The sequence below is a fragment of the Gamsiella multidivaricata genome (assembly GCF_025024155.1).
Source record: "Gamsiella multidivaricata strain RSA 2152 chromosome Unknown BC939scaffold_89, whole genome shotgun sequence".
NCBI classification, from domain to species: Eukaryota; Fungi; Mortierellomycota; class Mortierellomycetes; order Mortierellales; family Mortierellaceae; genus Gamsiella; species Gamsiella multidivaricata.
Genome location: NW_026251797.1, coordinates 22,044 through 40,308, shown reverse-complemented (window position 1 = coordinate 40,308; position 18,265 = coordinate 22,044). Strand labels below are relative to the sequence as shown.

General features: G+C 50.0%; 4 protein-coding genes across 4 annotated transcripts; 3 read left to right on the top strand and 1 right to left on the bottom strand.

Moving 5' to 3' along the window:
* Window positions 1-387: 387 nt before the first annotated feature.
* BC939DRAFT_465330 (uncharacterized protein) lies at window positions 388-1,620 on the bottom strand. Its single transcript, XM_051557491.1, has 4 exons — window positions 1,344-1,620; window positions 1,092-1,172; window positions 649-996; window positions 388-530 (listed from the first exon to the last, which is right to left on the bottom strand). Exons 1-4 carry the CDS (start codon window positions 1,468-1,470, stop codon window positions 451-453), a joined length of 636 nt encoding a protein of 211 aa, XP_051407683.1. The 5' UTR covers window positions 1,471-1,620; the 3' UTR covers window positions 388-450.
* Window positions 1,621-3,436, top strand: BC939DRAFT_465327 (carbon-nitrogen hydrolase). Its single transcript, XM_051557490.1, has 7 exons — window positions 1,621-1,717; window positions 1,798-1,870; window positions 1,956-2,008; window positions 2,160-2,246; window positions 2,330-2,550; window positions 2,649-3,096; window positions 3,208-3,436. Exons 1-7 carry the CDS (start codon window positions 1,708-1,710, stop codon window positions 3,315-3,317), a joined length of 1,002 nt encoding a protein of 333 aa, XP_051407682.1. The 5' UTR covers window positions 1,621-1,707; the 3' UTR covers window positions 3,318-3,436.
* Window positions 3,437-11,433: 7,997 nt separating this feature from the next.
* BC939DRAFT_496515 (Nuf2 family-domain-containing protein) lies at window positions 11,434-13,795 on the top strand. The gene is made up of 4 exons (XM_051559684.1): window positions 11,434-12,056; window positions 12,162-12,442; window positions 12,536-12,692; window positions 12,807-13,795. The coding sequence occupies exons 1-4, from the start codon at window positions 11,562-11,564 to the stop codon at window positions 13,449-13,451; spliced, it is 1,578 nt and encodes a 525-aa protein (XP_051407681.1). The 5' UTR covers window positions 11,434-11,561; the 3' UTR covers window positions 13,452-13,795.
* Window positions 13,796-15,025: 1,230 nt separating this feature from the next.
* Window positions 15,026-17,959, top strand: BC939DRAFT_507225 (uncharacterized protein; the record flags this gene model as incomplete). The annotated part of the gene is made up of 4 exons (XM_051560864.1): window positions 15,026-15,114; window positions 15,214-15,494; window positions 15,597-16,734; window positions 16,834-17,959. The coding sequence occupies 4 exons, from the start codon at window positions 15,026-15,028 to the stop codon at window positions 17,957-17,959; spliced, it is 2,634 nt and encodes an 877-aa protein (XP_051407680.1).
* Between the last annotated feature and the right edge of the window lie 306 nt (window positions 17,960-18,265).

Below are 18,265 nucleotides of genomic sequence, written 5' to 3'. Positions count from 1 at the left end.
ATACAGGGCCTGGTCCTCGTCGCGAGTCCATGCTGGTGTTCGAGTGGATGAGGGCCTGAGAGAATTGGAAACGTGTGGGACCTTCGCGCCTGTACCCACTGTGGTGCCATTGATGGTATCCGCGGTAGTGTGCTGCAAGAAAAGGCGAGGTGTCAAAGAATAGTGCCGCTTAGGACAGTCGATCAGTCGTGTGCTAAACAAGATCCGTACGTTGGACGGAGCTGTGTTCGATGAATGTGGCCATGCTCGGCTTTGACTGATGTTGCGCACGAGGAGGTGCAGAATGCTGCTGCCATTGCTGCTGTTGCAACAGTTCATGCTGATCTAGATCTGACCGAGTAAAGCAGCGTTCGGAAAAAAAAAAGGGTACTTTGCTGAAACTCAAAGATCACAAATTATTTATTTTCAGGGCCGCGAAAGGTAGACCTATACTTCTAATCCAAAAGTCGTTTAGCGACGACGGGAAGCCGTCGGCGACCAGGCCTGAGGCTGGAATGTGTCTCCTTGCTGCACTTGGGGCTTGAAACCAGCTATTAGTTATTGCGAAATCAACACCAACACAAAGACAAAGAAAACGCGGTTAATAACTTTGCCCAAAGGCATAAAAGGCAGCAATTGATCTACAAGACCGGCAATGCACGTTGTTACCTTTACGTGCGGCCTCTCTTTCCTCAATCTGCTTCCTAGCTGCACTCTTAACTTCGTCCTCTGATACTGGCGGTAATGGCGTAGATGAAGATGTGGATGGCGGCGTGGATGGGGAAGTAGATGGAGACGTAGATGCTTCTGTTCCAGCCGCCTGTTTCGAGGCAATGCTCAAGATCGCCTGACGGCCCTGCGCCTGCTCCAATGCCAGCTCTGCTTTCCTATCCTGCCATGCTTGATCCAGAGCCATGGCACGAGTGATCGTCAATTGCTTCCGCGCCTCGTCTCTTTGAATCTCGGCTAATGTCGGTGGGTCTTTACGCGTGTTCCTGAGCCATGATTGCCACTGGACTAGAATATTTAGGAGGATGAGATCTCAGTTAGTGGAACGGCTCAAAATCATGGCAATACAGAATTTGACGATTGGAAATTTCCCTGAAGCATACCTGTAATATTGGCATCGTCGTAGTTGGCCTCGGATAACGTTGGATCGGCAAGTTCCACAGTCCTGCGAGGGTATCGTCCGCCTAATGCCCCATGATCCAGTTGCGCAAGGCATCGGTATATTGGTTAGATCCATGCGCTAACATGTCCCAGACGAAGTATGCGAGCTGAAGGATCAATCAAGTCGATGTATATTAAATCGTATGCGATGCAAAGGCGCCGAGTTCCAATTTCGACCTCCGTGGTTGTATTACCGTTGGGATCTGGTTTCTCAAAGTACAGGTTTCCATCGAGATCCTTGCCCGCCAGTCGACGTCCGCCTCCTGGAGCTATGGATTTGAGAGACAGCGCGAGTCTTCGCATGAGCGGAAGGCTTGACATGGTGCTGGTTTGGTTGACAAGAATGTTGGTGAGGAATGCCGAGAACGTTTTCCCCGCGATCTCGGACCCTTCAAGGTCGTGGTGGAGGTCAAAAGCCACTATATGATATCCAAATCGAAGGTAGTGCACATTGGGGGAAGGAAAAGCTGCGCACAATACTATGCCCAACGTCAACCCTGGCCTGAACTATCTTTGTTTTGACCCCCACCATTACACATCTCATTCAACACATTAGAGATGAAGATTGGTAAATGGACACACGGTTATTCACCTTTCGTTAAACCCCGCGATCAGTCTGACCTTACCTCGACCTTCCACCGCGCTTAGTTTGTTTGCAATTCGAGCCCTTCCTGGGCGAGGTCCAGCGAAATATTGACCATGCGACCAAGATGATTGCAGAGTAAGCTACCAGAAGGCCTTCAAAAGATATAGCGTGAAACGATACTATGTTAACAAAATACCACCCACATTTTACGTGTTTTTAGTCTGAAGCCTGAGGATGTGGATGTGCTGGTGCTTCCAGAAATGGCGTTCACAGGTATGGGGTTGTCGTTTAAGCTACGGTCAAGACATTTTTTTATTTTATTTTATTATTTTTTGATGAATGGGCGGGTTAGTTGCTCTACAATGGTGCTTATGCACCAGGAACTGCTACTGATCAGAATATAATGGCTCAATGTTCACTTCAGGCTACGTCTTTACGAGTAAGGAACACATCCGACCATACCTGGAAGACGCCGAGACTGGACCAAGTGTACAATGGGCCAAGACTCAAGGTAGTTTCTATTAGTATTCGTATTATTATTCGGGAGAGAAATTACGTTCCACCTACTTACACTCCATCAAAACTACATACTAGCTGTACGCTTGGGTGCCCATGTGCAGGTTGGATACCCAGAAAAGAGAATCATCAATGAGGAAGACAAGTTCCACGAAGAATTTTACAATTCTGTCTGCTTCGTATCTCCAGAGGGCAACCTTCTTGCGACCTATTCAAAACACTTTTTGTATTACACGGACGAAAACTGGGCAGAGGAAGGGGCGGGGTTCAGATCGATGCCGGTGCCAGGACTCGGTCAAGTAAGTGAACATCACCGATCTGGAAATTTGATCCGCACTCTCGAAAAATAAAATCATTACTCTAAGCCTGGCGTATTGGTCGTTACCGTGTTGTCTAGGTGGGGTTTGGCATCTGCATGGATGTGAACCCTTATCAATTTAAGGCCTCCTTTTTGGATTACGAGTTCTCCAACTTTCATCTCAAGCAGAACACCAACCTTCTGTTGTGCTCCATGGCCTGGAACAAGGGTGATGAGGCACCCAAGGCGGAGAAGGTTGAGCCAAAGCTCAAATCCGCCGCATCCAAAGCAAGAGCGAAGGCATCTGAAGGTGGCGATTATAAGGAGGCCGGCGACGTGGAGGAACAAGGAGACCAGGTCGAGGATGACGATGATAATGACGAGGAGTGGGAGGACGAAGAGGACGAAGAGGACGAAGAGCAATCGGAGCTGCAGCACGAAACGATCCGATACTGGGCAGTGAGAATGAATCCATACTATGGTATGGGTCAGCGATCTTCGCAAGAAGTGTATCTCGTTGTTGCGAACAGAATCGGGATAGAATCAGGTAACTTTTGCGTTGTATTGCATACCTGCACTTGCATGGATGCTCACGAACCTGTTTCGTTACGGTCTGCTAACCCTTGTTCTTTTCAATTTTTGTATCGCGATCTTCTAGGCAATCTTTTTGTAGGCAGCTCATGCGTATTAAAACTGTCGGCGTCTGGGCCAGAACTTGTGGGAGCGCTGCCTGCCAACAAGGAGGGCCTCTTGCAGGTTGAGATTTGATAGGATGCAATCTGAAATAAATTATTCTTTGTCGCACAAGACTGGATTGCAAGCAGACAGGATGATCTTCCCACGATGCCTTTGAGTCTGTGGCCAGACTGCTCTCATGCGCAATAGACATCTATTACATTTAGTATGAAATGAATGTATCTCCAGAGCAGGATGGTAATACTGTGCCGTGGCGAATGTGGGATTGTGCAACCGCCGTGATCGATTCGGTAACTGGTTTGGCCATAGAAGTGACCTCCGAGAAAAGAGAGCATTCCCATGACATGTCGATCTCGAAAAACCTGAAGAAAAACGCACTGTATTCTTATAATGTCAAAGCTACATGCATATATTGGTCGACTAGTCTATCGTCAATCCATAGAAGCGATGAAATGAAAATAGTGCAGGTGAGCTGCTGGGAAAGTGCGCAGAAGAAGCCAGCCTACTGCGACAGGATGCATGAATGCCCATGTGTTCAACAGCTCTTGATGTGAAAGCCGAGTGATGCTCTAGACCCAAAGAACAAGCGCCAAATCGCCGGCGGGCTATCGGAAGACGATCCGCAAAATCCATCAAACCCTAGCGCTGGGCTTCCTCCTTTCATTTTCACAGACACGAACTTTGAATGGATAGAGTTCGTTATGAGCAAGCAGAACATAGTTTACCGGAAGTCGATCCGAGATATACCCGACACACTGTACTGCAAAGACCTCAACGAATCGCGCCTTTGAGCTCCCTTGTTTGTTGGAATCCGAGGGAAAGGCAGGCTACCCAACAACTCTTTTCCCGGAGAATCGAGATGCCTGGCCACCACAAATGTACATACGATGTCTGTAGTCTAACTGTAGACCGAAGTTGGAAGCAAACCTTGGTGGTTCAGTACTTCAGATCGTATCGTCAAAAATAGGGAAAGGTTAAAGGAGATGAAATACCATTGGGTAGTTGGCGGCAGAGCGCCTTTCCGAGGTTCCCAGGATGTCAGGTATTAGTTCGCGTGTACAAGGCACGGCAGCGAATAGGCGTCTTTCAGCCGATTCCGAGTATGCTCTTATCTGGGTTACAAAGAAAAACTGTGAACCCTCTTACCGATGCAACATAAGTCCCAATGACTTAGTTTGAATTAAAGGTTGGAGACCGGGAAGGTAAAGCCCGGAATCCGAGGGATCATCGTTTGTCACGCGAAAAAAAATGAGCTTTATGGTGGGCTATGCCTATCGCTGAATGATGGGAAAGCTGAGGATGGCCCGCCGGGATTTGCTGAGAAACCCAGAATGAGGTAAATGAAGCAAGACCTTTTGGTTGCTTGTTCTTTTGACTATTCGATCGAACTGGGCGTGTCCATGGAGCGACAGACCGATTAATTTCAACCGAGTCGCGAGGCTGAACAGAGCGATGGCGTTATGCTATGAGCTCTGGTTACAGAAAAGGGTCATTCAGTTGCGGTGCCGTGCTTGCTTAGGAAAACGAGGGGCTAAGAATGATTAAATGACTATGGCTCCCATCCATTGTCAATCTCTCATTAACGCTCACACTAGGGGAGAAGGATTTACTATTTCACGCATCTTATTCCGTTTTGGGTCTAGTCAAACTGTAAGCAGCCAAACGCGGCTTCCTCGTGACGAGCTCAGTCCAACCGCCGTTCCAGCAGCCCACGAGCGTTTCCCGAAATATAAAATTCAATCCCAGGAAAGGATGGTGCAGCTTCCAAAAACACCTCTCTGTGGCCAGGAACGAGTCCGATTCGCTCCCGCTTTGGCGTCTTTTGTCCAAGCTGCATTGCTAGTGCTTAATTTCCATCCCCTGCACGGGATTGGATACTCGCAAGAGGGAGCATGGCAATACGAAGAGAAATGGAAGGCGTAGAAGCGTTCTTTTCTCTATTCATGGCTAATGTTTACGTCTGAGTTGAATGCTTAACGTGAGCAGACGACTGAAGGAGCGAATGGCATGCCTGCCAGCGTTCTCACTTGCGGGCGTGTGATTTTTCTTTCATTAGTGCCCACCATTCAGACTTGCACCAAGTCCGAGACAGTCGGCTAGTGCTAATGCTAATGAACATTTGCTCATCGGTCAAGCGCTTCCGTTTCCGAGGTTGTGGTGTCCCTAACCCTTTTTCAGTTCGTGTCCGAGGAATCTTTGTCATCGCTGTCGCGTTGCTTACATCTATCAACTATCCTACTAGCCAAACGATGATGGAGTTCAAATATCGACCTATATTCCTCCACACACAAACACATACACACAGTGTCACAGCTTACCCATCATTCATGGAGGCAGATGTTTGTGTGGGCTCGAATGGGGCACAACAGAATGACGGAGATGGTATAAGCGCTTTTATAATACAAACAAATAAACAAGCAATAGAACCAGATTAATGGCAAGAATATTATTCAATAAATGAAAACAAATATGTTGAACTAAGCAGACTGCCTGACAATGGAGATGGATAACACCATGCAATTGCATACATTTTGCTCACAAGGCAGCAATTTTGATGTCTATATGCTGCTGTGAAACCAGGGATCCGCGGCGACAGGATCAAGGGAGCAGGAGAGTCTTATTCTTCCTTCAATGGCGCCAGAGAAGCATTCTGTTGCTTTGGTACTCTCTCGCACGGAAAAAAAAAAAAAGCAAAAGCTAACTGTAAAGGAGTATCTCGCGGTCTTCGTTCAAGAAGAGATGGAGAGCAGAAGGGTGGGTAATATCCCACTGCAAGGAAGGAGCTGAAGGTGATGCCTTCCACTTACAGTCCTTACTATTACCATCAGGGTTACTCTGTTCTGAACGATGACCGAGGTCTCTAGAACAGGATGATCCGCGCGATAGCTATGGGAGGCAACGACGACTGGTGCGATGCAAAGCACTAGGATCCTGTAGCTCGGTTTGCATCCCACTTGTTTTGGCTGGTCGCTCCAGACCAAGCAGACCGAGGGGTGCATTTATTGGATAATCTATTTTGATTTTGTATCCCTGGTTACGGCCTGTACCACCCCCCTTAGTGTATCATTTGCAGCCGTTGGAAAAGAAAAAGGGAGCGAGGATGGCGTCCTGTCCAACCAACCACAGGCGGTGCCCACATTTGGACAGAACCCTATTGCGCTTCCCTTTTGCGTCCTCGAAATGAGCACTCGTGGGAGCTGTTGTGCTCAGAAAGGGGGGACTAAGAGACTACAGATCGTATGGGCACCTCTCAGGAGGCTCAGTCGCCTATAAAAGCCCTGCCTTCCCCGGATCACCATTGTTTCCTTGTCCCAGTACCATCTCTCACTCGCGCCCCATACTCCATCCTCTCCCCTTTTCCTCCCCAAAGGAAACAAAAAGGTCCTTGCTCCCTCTCTTCCCTCCATCTTTGCCGCGACCTCCCTCACCCTCACACGCACAGGCATCATGTCTGAGCACAAGCAAGAATACGCCAACGAGAAGGAGTACGTCGACGAGAAGCTCGATATCGAGCGCTCGTCCGTCATCCTCGATGAGGAGGAGAACTCCCCCATCCCCGAGGTTGCTGCCATCGTCTCCAACAAGGACGACCCCAGCACCCCAGTTCTCACCTTCCGTTTCTGGATCATGGCTGTTATCTTCTCAGTCATCCTCTCCTTCTTCAACCAGTTCTTGTAAGTCATCGTCAACATGCCTTCAACGACTACCAACCAGCCATATTTCTTAACGCATCCTCCATAACATGTACTCACCTCACACTCGTTTTCTGCATCTCACAGCTGGTTCCGTACGCAGCCCATGACCATCTCAACTTTGGTCATCCAGTTGTTGTCCTTCCCCTTCGGAAAGTTCTTGGCCAGGGTCCTCCCCGCTGGTCGCCTTAACCCCGGTCCCTTCAACATCAAGGAGCACGTCTTGGTTGCCTTGACTGCTAACTGCGCTGGTGGTACTGCCTATGCTGTCGATATCACTGTCATCCAGAAGGTCTTCTATGGCCAGGACTTTGGCTTCCTCGCCAACTTCCTCCTCATTCTCTGCACACAGATGTTGGGTTACGGTATGGCCGGTGTCCTCCGTCGTTACCTTGTCTACCCCGCTGCCATGATCTGGCCTGCCAACTTGGTCCAGGTCGCTTTGTTCAACACCCTTCACCAGGATGAGGACCTCGCCCCTGGCCAGTGGTCTCGCTTCAAGTTCTTCTTGGTCGCTACCTTGGTCATGTTCCTGTACCAGTGGATTCCTGGCTTCCTCTTCCCCGTCGTCAGCTCCATTGCCTGGATCTGCTGGATCAAGCCTGACAACCTGGTGCTGTCTCAGCTCACTGGTGCTGGTGGTCTTGGATTCGGTGCCATCTCTCTCGACTGGAACAACATCGTTTCTTTCTTGGGTTCTCCTTTGATCGTTCCTTGGTGGGCCCAGGTCAACATCGCCCTTGGTTTCTTCTTGATCGCCTGGGTCTTGGTTCCTATTGCCTACTATACCAATTTGTGGGAGGCTAAGAGATTCCCCATTCTTACCTCGGGTCTCTTCCGCGACAATGGTGAGAAATACGTTACCGTGTCGGTTATGACCGATAACGTCTTGGACGAGACCAAGTACGAGGCCTATGGTCCTCTTCGCATCTCGACCTTCTTCGCTCTGACCTACGGTATTGGTTTTGCTGGTCTTGCCTCGATGATGACCCACACTTGGTTGTATCATCGCCACAAGTTGGTTGCCCAGTGGAAGCAATCTCGCGAGCACTCTGAGGATATCCACCACAAGCTCATGCAGGCCTACCCTGAGGTTCCCGACTGGTGGTACGCTGCTCTCTTCGTCATCATGACCGCCGTTGCCGTCATCACCTGCGAGGTCTGGGACTACAAGCTCCCCTGGTGGGGCGTCATCTTGGCTGTTGCTCTTGCTGCCATCTTCTCCCTCCCCGTCGGTCTCATCCAGGCCATCACCAACCAGCAGCCCGGTCTCAACATCATCACTGAGTACGTTATCGGTTACATCCTTCCTGGCCGTCCCATTGCCAACGTTACCTTCAAGACCCTCGGTTACATTTCGATGGCTCAGGCTATGACCTTCACCTCTGACTTGAAGTTGGGTCACTACATGAAGGTTCCCCCACGCGCCATGTTCTGGGCTCAGCTTCTCGGAACCGTCATTGCTGGTCTTGTTAACTTGCTGACTGCCAACTGGCTGTTGAAATCCCAGGCGGATGTCTGCACGACCAAGAACGCGCTCTTCTCGTGCCCCTCTGCCAGAACCTTCTACTCTGCCTCGGTCATCTGGGGTGTCATCTCGCCCAACAAGATGTTCGGATCTACCTCGATGTACAATTCTATCAACTACTTCTTCTTGATTGGTTTCGTCCTCCCCATCCCCTTCTACTACCTCAAGAAGGTTTTCCCCAACAGCTGGTTGGAGTATGTCCACATCCCTGTGTTGCTGGCCGCTACTGGTATGATGCCTCCCGCTCAGGCCTACCATTATACCAACTGGTTGGCTCTCGGTTTCGCCTTCCAGTTCTTCGCCCGCCGCTACCATCCCGAGTGGCACTTGCGCTTCACCTATGTCCTTTCGGCTGCCTTTGATTCGGGTGTTGCCTTCATGGTCCTGTTGTCGTTCTTCATCTTCACCATCCGTGATGCCTCTATGGTACAATGGTGGGGCACCCGTGACGACTTGTGCCCTCTCGAGGGTGAGCCCTACTACGCCATTGGCTCCTATTAAATAGAAGGTCGCGCAATGTAGCTTGTAGTCTTCATCATCATCATTAAAATATACCTATAATATGATTCTACTGTAACTGTCATCTTGCGTTTCTTGTTTGTGGATGGTTGTATACATGCATTCTCGCAAAGTTTAATCCAAAGCGTCAAGTGTTTTCAATAGCTGCGATGGATAGAAAGCAAAGGACTGGAGATAATGAGGAGTTGAGCGAAGATTGGCCTGTCTTACAAATAATAAGCGGCAGGTTCTGTGAGTGCGAAACTTGTGGTGTGGTGATAAGGGGTGATTTCATACAATGTTGAATTGATTATGATGCTACCAATTGCTTTAGCAACGTTGTAGAGATGAAAGCGCGCAGGATGAAGTGGGTATGTGTGTGTGTGTGTGTGTGTGTGTGTGTGTGTGTGTGTGTGTGTGTGTGTGTGTGTGTGTGTGTGTGTGTGTGTGTGTGTGTGTGTGGATAGGCGTGGAAGTGGGTACGTGTGTGTGTGTGTGAATAGGCGCGGAAGTGGGTACGATGTAGTCAAGGTATGGATGAGGATGTAGATTCATATGTCGACGAGCAGGCGACAGCAATGTGCTTGTATCCTAAGGCTGAAACGTCTCCTTTTATACGTTCGAACAATGAGCGCCGCCAACAACACGTCCACCTATTGGGACCTGCAGACACGGCATGGACTACCGAACCCATCATCCCGCTCGGCAGCGCATCCGAAGTCGTCGGAAGTGTCATTCTAAAAAAATACGCCAAAAATTTCTCGCGTCTCCATATGGATACAATAATAAGGTTATAGTCGCATTTATACAGTTCAGATTGGATCCATGGGGCACAAAATATACAGCATCCGATTCGAGGATAACCAAAGTCGACCGACCATCCTTTTTTGATGCACCAGTATTTTATCGTCAACTCCAGGGTGAAAGGTGGTACATGCATAGGAAATTGAGTGGCGTAAATGGCACGGCATATTACTTCAAGGCGCTTCTTGTTCCTCCGCCCATGCCAGGCCTTTTTTTCAAGGTACAATACTTCCCTCTCCTTTTTATATCAATTTGTCTCTCGAGTCGATTGACCCTGCGACTCTATCGGACCTAACTAGCAATGACCTACTACAGTCGTCCTTTCCACCAATGTAGAGCCGATCCACAGTCGCCAAAAGACAGGTCACATCCCCGGGCCTGCCCCTAGGACCTGTGCAGCAATTGCCACACCTCATCAGTGTGTTAAAAAGCTGAAAACCCTTTGTTACAAAAAGGGTATCTTCTCCATCTCCTCCATGGTTGTCAACCGCCTCCTCCCTTGCAGGCAGTCTAGCAGCGTCCGATCCGCTGCGCCTGGGTCGAGTACGGGGCCAGGGTAGCTCCCGTGTGCATGATCGGCGAGCAACGCACCACACGGACAGTGGCCAGCGTCGCGAATGTATCCGTTGCCCTCACTCCAGTCTCCTCGAGGGCCCTTGTATGATGCGCGTTTCATTTTGGCTGTGATTCCCCATTCTCTTTCCCAAGCAATGGTCGCATTGCAGCGTGGTTTCCAGGTCAGTTCCGTAGCCTGCATCTCAATAAAGCTGAAAAACTTGTGGATGACCTGTCGCGCAATCGAAGGTGGCGAGGTGAATAGGCTACCCCACTCCTTGATTAGGCTGATGGGCGTGATATCGCGGTACAGATCGCTAATCCTCCAGGTTAAATCCGGAGAGCAGTCGATAAAGTCGTCGCCTAGGAGCAGCGACTGAGTCCCACCGATGCAGGACAGACCTTGGATATGGGTCGATGCCTTGGGACAAACCCATACAATGGGTTTCGGGGCAGCGGCACGGGCCTTGTTACAGGCAATGTCGTGCTCATGCTGCTTCTTGCTTTTCTTGTTGTATGCTCTGCCGTCTCAGCTCAGCCCCACTTGTCGATCTGCTGCAGACCATTGTGCCAGATCTGTTTGCAGACATCGCCATTGGCGCTGCAAGTCCACAGGTGGTCGTTGTCCTCGTCCTAGATGTCGCAGACGCAGCAGACACGGTCGGAATAGATGTCGGGATGGCGAGTCCTCATGGCGTTCATAGTGGGCAGCATACCATGTAGCTTCTTGATGTGGTGAGTTCTCCGACGCGTGTCTGCGGCGTTGCTGTAGAATGTATATACAGATCGCCTGTCATGAACAAGGGCGAGAGTCGATCGCCATTCGACGTCGTCAAGGTCTGAGATCGCTCTCTTGACACGGCGTTGAGCTGTCCAGGCCTGGTGTCGTCGAATGGTTGTCTGCTGCTTGAGTAGCTGGCGCAGATCGTGTTCAATGGTGTTGTCATGGAAGTATAATACTTCCCCTTCTGAAGCACCCCGCGCTGTTGGTAATAGGGTGCATGGAGTTAATGAATGGCAGCAGATCCTTCGCCATACTGTGGATATGGACCAAATTCAGTAGTTCCCAAGAAGCCCCTGGTTATCATTACCCCTGAATCTTGCGCCACCAAATCAGGGCGCGACATCCAAGGCGTGACTGTGGAGCGCTGCTCGACGCGCTTTTTTTGTGTTTTCTCCTTCAACAGCAGCGAACGAACGCCCTTCACAAAATAACCAGCACACCCACAACATCGCAAGATGAGCAACTTTCGCCAGTCAATACTCGGTCGCCAATCCCTAGCCGATCGTCAGTCTCCAGCGGACCGCCAGTCATTAGCTGGACGCCAATCATTACTCGGGCGCCCAGGATCCAGCATCCCAAGGCTAACGACTGCAACAGTTGTCAACACCACTCCACCTGCCAATAACCACCACCACAATAGCAATAGCAACCTTAGCAATAATTCGAATTCAAAGCTCAACTCGAGTGTACGACTTAACTCAAGCGTCAAACTCCACCCGGTATCCTCTCGTGCGACCAGTGAAGTTTACCACTTCCCGCTGCTCAAACCCCAGGCGATCGTATCATGTCTGGCTGATGTTCAGGTCTCATGCACAGAGGAGGAGCTCGCCAGGCCGACCCAGCAAAAGATGATGCAAATTTATGAGACCTTCCTGGATATTGTCACTGGCAGGAAGCGCGACGATATGACGCTGGATAATCTCCAGAGCATGAACGTCTCTCCACATCCGGTATGATGCGCAACAACCACATCAACATCAATGAGGAAGATGGATCATGGAGTGATGTCTGTTTATATGACTTGGCTGACAAGGGGCCAACTTTTATTTTTATAGGAATATATCTATGACGGCGTCAGGTTCTACATTTTTCTGAATCAATTGACGAGCATGATGCGCGACGTCGGGATTACGGATTTTACTTCCAGGGACTTGACAAGGCCAGAGGCAGAGCGGGTCCGTCGAATTCTCAGTGCAGTAATCAACTTTGCAAAATTCAAGGAGGATCGACAGGGCGTGTTTTATCAAGAGCTGCGGACGTCCGATAGCATTCTCGAAATCATTGCGGAACGTGACAGGGAGCATGAAATCTTGAAGGCCGAGTTGGAAGCACTTAGGTATGCAACTTTGGCAGAATCTTGGCATGAAGCGGTTTTTCAGAGGGTACACACTACTTTTTGCTAATTCACTTTTACTTTACGGTATTTTAGGCTAAAGAAAATCGCACAGGAACCACAAGTAGAAGAGCTGAAAGCTTCCAACCAAAAACTGGCAGAGGAGATGCAAGTCTACAAGAAGCGGGAGGTTCAAATGACGAGGCAAAAGGACGAGGTCACCAAGGACAGGTTGGCCTTGAATGAGAAAAATGTACGGACACGGTTGTTTCTTCTAAAAGTTTCTTTTCTCTAAAAATGTTCAGCAACTATTTCAGTGGTTTTCTAATTTTCGTCTGCATCATCCTTTTTTGTTCTGTCCTTACAGAAAGAACTAAGTGCAGCTTTAGAAAAGTCCACCAAGGAGCTCAACGCGCTGCAGGCACAGCGGGTCGAGGTCCCCAAAACTCTCGAACAGGACCTTGTTCAAATTCCCGAGTCCATCCAGTCGATTGCGGGCCAGATTGAGCAATATCGCAAACAGATCCAGAGCCGGTACGCAGACGTAGAGAAGATGGAATCCGTGCCCAGGGATCTTTCGATGATCCTGGAAATGATGGCCGATACTCTGAGGTTACTGGAGCTGGTACAACAAGATATATCCGATGTCAACTCTGTCAAGTCACAGATCGAGAAAGAACGACTGTCGTTATCGACCCTCAGGACCAAGCTGGAGCAGAACGAGCGAAGGGCCAGGGGTTTGGAGGACAAGTCATCGGCACTATTGCGAACACAGCAAACAAAACGGGCGCAGCAGGAGGCTGAGAGCATGGAGCTGGAAAAGAGTCGACAGGAGGCAGAAGAAAAGTTGGTAGAAAGTCGGAGGGCACTGGAGGAGATAAGGCGGAGGAACACAGAAATCTTCCAGAGAGAGGAGAAATGGGCGCAGGACGTTACTTCGTCGATGGAGCAGCTGAAACATCAGTTTGAGTGTTATGTATCCGTGGTCTCGCAGGCTATGCGACTTAATTAAGATAATCGCCGCTTTTCATAGAAACATGCTGACTATTGGGTGCAACCAGATTTGAAATGGATTGACCATTCCCCTCTACCTATCAATCAATCAAGAGCAATGCGGTTCTGGTTTGCGAAAATATTGTTCGGACGGCTTTCTGTCCACGGGCTTGCTTCTGGATGGGTCCCAATGAATCGGATCTGTCAAAGACTATGCCACACTGGTGTCTCGTGGAGTGCATGAACTTCGACTTAAACTGTAATTTAGTTCAGGCGAAGTAGAATCCCACCTCTTTGGGCTATTGGCTTGTCGCACAAGCTGCCCGTTCATATTTGACTGTAGAAATCAGTGTGAAGTATCGGTTTATAGTTTTTATTTTTTTTTATTTTTTTTTCTGTTCGCAATTGCCGAAGCAATGGAAGAAAAAAAAAGAGTAGAAGAATAAACACAGATCGATAGCAAAAAAGAAAGAAGGATCAACATCTGTGCATCGACAATCTAACAGAAAGTGAGGACCCCAGACAAGAGATAAAGTCACTGCGGCTCAACAGGACTTCTATGCGTTGTCTCGAGCGATGAAGCCTTTCCTAGCGCTCGACTCGAAGCGAACGTGCTGGAAATTATAAAAGTACTATTGCATACCTCTGTCTTGAACAGCCTGTCCCTTTCTTTTTCTTTTCCCTATTTCCTTCAATTTCATCGCCGAGTTTGCAACGCGTCCAAAAGAGAACTTGCTATGTGTATACCAGGGAGCGCCCGTTTTATTCAGTAAAAACGGCTCTTATCTATTGGATCAATGGGATTCTTGATCGGCACTTACCTGTCGATCAGGCGCTGTTAAAGACTCTAGCTCGCGAGGTGTACACCCTTTTAGAGAAAAAGAATAGGTTCTGCTTCGAGCGACCTAATTTCTCAAGCAGCTAGGGGTCGAAGGGTACAAGAAACATTGGGGATTCAGTTTACGTAAGGTGCAGGGCGAATCAGGTTCTGTGACGTGAGCCAAATTCGTGGAAGAGGGTCGAGCAGATCAAGACGGTGATCGCTCAGTATCCAGTACAATGCCGACGAAACCGGCTTGCTTCTGCAGACAATGAGCCTGTGGACACTGAGCAGAGATAAGGCAACGGGTTACAAGGCCAGTTCATCTCGGGTATCGATTCTTTCCTGTGCCAATGCCAGTGGCACCGATAAGAGAAAGCCAATATTCTCAGTAAGCCCTTATTATTGCTATTATTTTCAACACTATCAGAGACACGTTGATTCAACTTCCTGCTCTATATTCCGGGGCGCTAGTTCAAGCGGCTTTCAGATACATGCAAATCACGACCAGGACGAGACCAAGGCGCGTATATCAGGTCAGGGTGTCTGATGACACAAAAGCAGACGCGTCAGATTTATATAACATACCAAAGACGCCCCGTTTCGTTCCTCCTCTCCCACTTCCTCCTTCCTCTCTCCAGTCGTCTTGACACTCTTTTGGCCTGAACACCATCTCCTTTCTGTTCTCCAAATCCTCGGTCTTTTGTCCCGCTTCTCGCCCGCTTCAAGAACTTTGAGAACACAGCCACAACAACTCTGGTCTCACTAACCTGATGGAGGCTCGCCAGTCCGCCAGATTTGCCAGCGGCTTCAAGCCGCACCTCGAACGCAACCAAACGCGAAGTAGCACCCAAGGTTTAAGGTACTGCTCCACATCGCAGTGCGACGTTTCTTGAAGAAACAGAACCACTTCTCACAGCGTCAGGACAACTTACAGTGTTGCACATATGCCATATTATAGGTCTTCCGCAGCCACATTCAGCCCGCCTATCGGTCCGATGCCAAAAGGCACCCAGGAATTTATGCAAGCACTCACTCAACCGGCCGACACGACCATTGGTATTCCCGCTCTCCAGTCTTCGCAGGATCTGAAAGATGCCTGTCAAATGGTCTATCAGCACTTTCTGGAACGACACCAGATCGATCGTATTGTGCAAGCGCTGTATCTCCAACCAGATGGGGTTACCAGACTCTCGAGGAAACAGTTTGTCACTCTCGAAGAGGCTGCTCGAATTACCTTCAGTAAGGCCTGCTTCGTTTTTTTGAGTTCTTTCTTTCGTTGTTTTGTGTTGCTTTGCTTTGCTTTGCTTTGATCGATCGATATTTTATTCTTTTCCATTGAAGTGGGAAGGGATCATGCGTCATGCGACCTGACCATTAAGTATGCTATTCCATCGCTGATCATCAACCGATACATTGCCCATTGTCATCTGAACGCCTATAAAAAAATAACGGAAACAACGATAGCAAGCAAGAGGCGCGTCGTGTTCCCACGGCCAGCTGAAATGCCGGCGGTCATCAAGAAGACCCGCGAGTCTTCATATGATCTCTTGCTACTCTATCTTCTCCTCACAGAACCCCTCCTGCGCTTCCGAATCTGCCTGCTTGCACATCTTCTCGAGGCTGGGTTCGGGATCATGAACGGCCAGGCCTTTGGCGAGCACCCGCGTCCGCTCTTGGGAGATGAGAGAAATTTCGTCCTAGAGAAACTGCGGGATGTGTTTATTGATCTGTTTGAACAGCCCATCGCCCAGGCCAGTCTGAGACGGTTCTTGACGGTCGTATACGAGTGGACCATGGATGGGATGCGCATGAAGCCCGAGGAGCTCGAGGAGACCGAACCAGACCTGCCAGAGATCATCAAGGAGTTCTTTCCTGGACATGCAGCCATTGTCCAAGAGTACCGCAACCTGTTGCAGACCGGCCGAAATGATCCTGCCGTCAAGTCCGGGACCTATTTGTTGTTCAAATTTGTGATGCTATCGCTCAAACAGTACAACTTTGCGTCGGCGTCCGATTGGGTGGATGAGGGACATGAAGTGCTCGAGAACCTGCAGAAGACTCTGTATAATACTAACTACCGCGGACCGACCCAGCGCTTGATCCGGAATATTGTTTGCACAACCTATCAGCTCTGGGAGGGTGGGAGGACAACGGATATGAGTTTTGTAATCGAGAAGTGTTTGGCGACTGTGATCAAAAAGCTGCTTCGCGCGTCCGGGACTGAGGGAGACCAGGATGCGGGATCCGGAGTAGGTGGATGGGATGTGATGGAGGACTTTGAACAGTTTGTGCAGGCGATCAGCAACGACGCGACGCCCATCCCCTTGCCGAGTATCGTTTGGACGCGTGGCGACTCGAAGATCTGTCTGGGTGCGATGGAGGTTCATTTGCCGAACTTGGTCCCAGGTGGCATCCAACTGCAGACGTCTACGGGGTTTGATAGAAGTAACAGGCCCTGTCGGCAGTGGGATCTCAAAGTGTAATCATCATTCTCGAGGTCTCCGAGCACAGCACGTCTTCATCTTGTTCTTTTCAGATACATTAACACAAGTTTGCGTTGTCAACTTGCGATATATAGCAAAGGAGTCGAGGCCGTCGTCAACAACGTTCCATATTTCTACGTCGCTGAGTCCCGCTTGCGCGGCCGCTTTGTCGACGTTGGCGAGATCAGCCTCAGGGTCCCACCTAACAGTCTGGACCTCGACATCAGGTTTACGGTAACGGTCCCCGAGATCCGTCGCGGCGCCACCACGGCCCTCCGTCGCGCTCAAGAACAGCCTGGTAAGACCCATCCCATCGTCACCGCCGCCTACGCTGCGCTCTCGCCTCAAGCATCCTCCGCTCCCGACGCCATAATCACAGACTTAGCCCACACACGTCGACAGAGCAGCGGCGGATCTCCCTTCCGCGTCTCCGCTGCACAGGACCAGACAACTGGAAGACGCCACTCGGAACCTGCTTACAGGGCTATGGAGATGGGACGATCCCTAGCCAGAACCGGCGCCCAAGTCGGCGAACATGTTAGAGACGTGGTCCGAGAGGACGCTAGCACCGCCTTTAGGGTCATCCGCTCGGTTCTTTACCCGAACCAGCCACGCCACCGTTCCTTGCGGAGTCTCGAAGAACCCTACGAAAGCCTGCACCGCGTTGAGCAGATGTTCTCGAACCGGGTCGCCTCAGGCGACCGCATTACCTGGGGTCGCGCACGCCGTCGCGGCATCTCCTTCGAATCCCGAACTGCGGCCGTGCGGGACTACTATCGTGACCCCATCGAGACTTCCAGCACGCCGGGTCACCCTCTAGAAGAAGACCAAGATCGATCTAGGACTACTATCCCCGGCCTTTCCGACGACACCCGCTCAACGGGCCACGACCGTGAGCTCAATCGAAAGAGATTCCTGGACGTGAAGGAGTGCAAGGTCCGTGTTCGGAAACTCGACATCCAGGTGCTATCGACAAAGCACCCTGTGATGCACACGTTGATGCACGCACTTTTGGTTCAGAGGGTTCGGAAGGGTCTAGAGCAGGCAATATGCCATGCACTTGCAGATGTGGTGGATACGATCAATGCCGGGGTAGATAATATGATGGCCTTTTCGAGGGAGGAGCTCGCGAGTCGACATAAGGACAGGAATCTGCGGATGAGCCCCTCTGGTGGTGTGAGAGCGACAGTCCAGCAGCAGCAGCAGCAGGCTCGAGGTTAGGGCCAGAAACAGCAACAGCAGCAGCAGCAGAGGTTTTTGTCGCCGCAACAGAGAATCGAGTCTCCTGTGATGGACACCAGCACCTTTACAGCACTGCCGCTGTTTAGGCATTGAGCTGTGAACAAGCACAAAGCACCATCGTAGGCGAAATAGCCCCCCTTCCTCCAATTCCCTTTCTTTCTTTGATGCGCTTCATGCAGTGCTGGTGCCGTCACAATATCGGTAGACTCATTTGCCCTCCGTTGGTTTAATGCCGTTTTTTCTCGTGTCAGTAGTCGATACTTCAGATTTATACAAAGCCAAAGA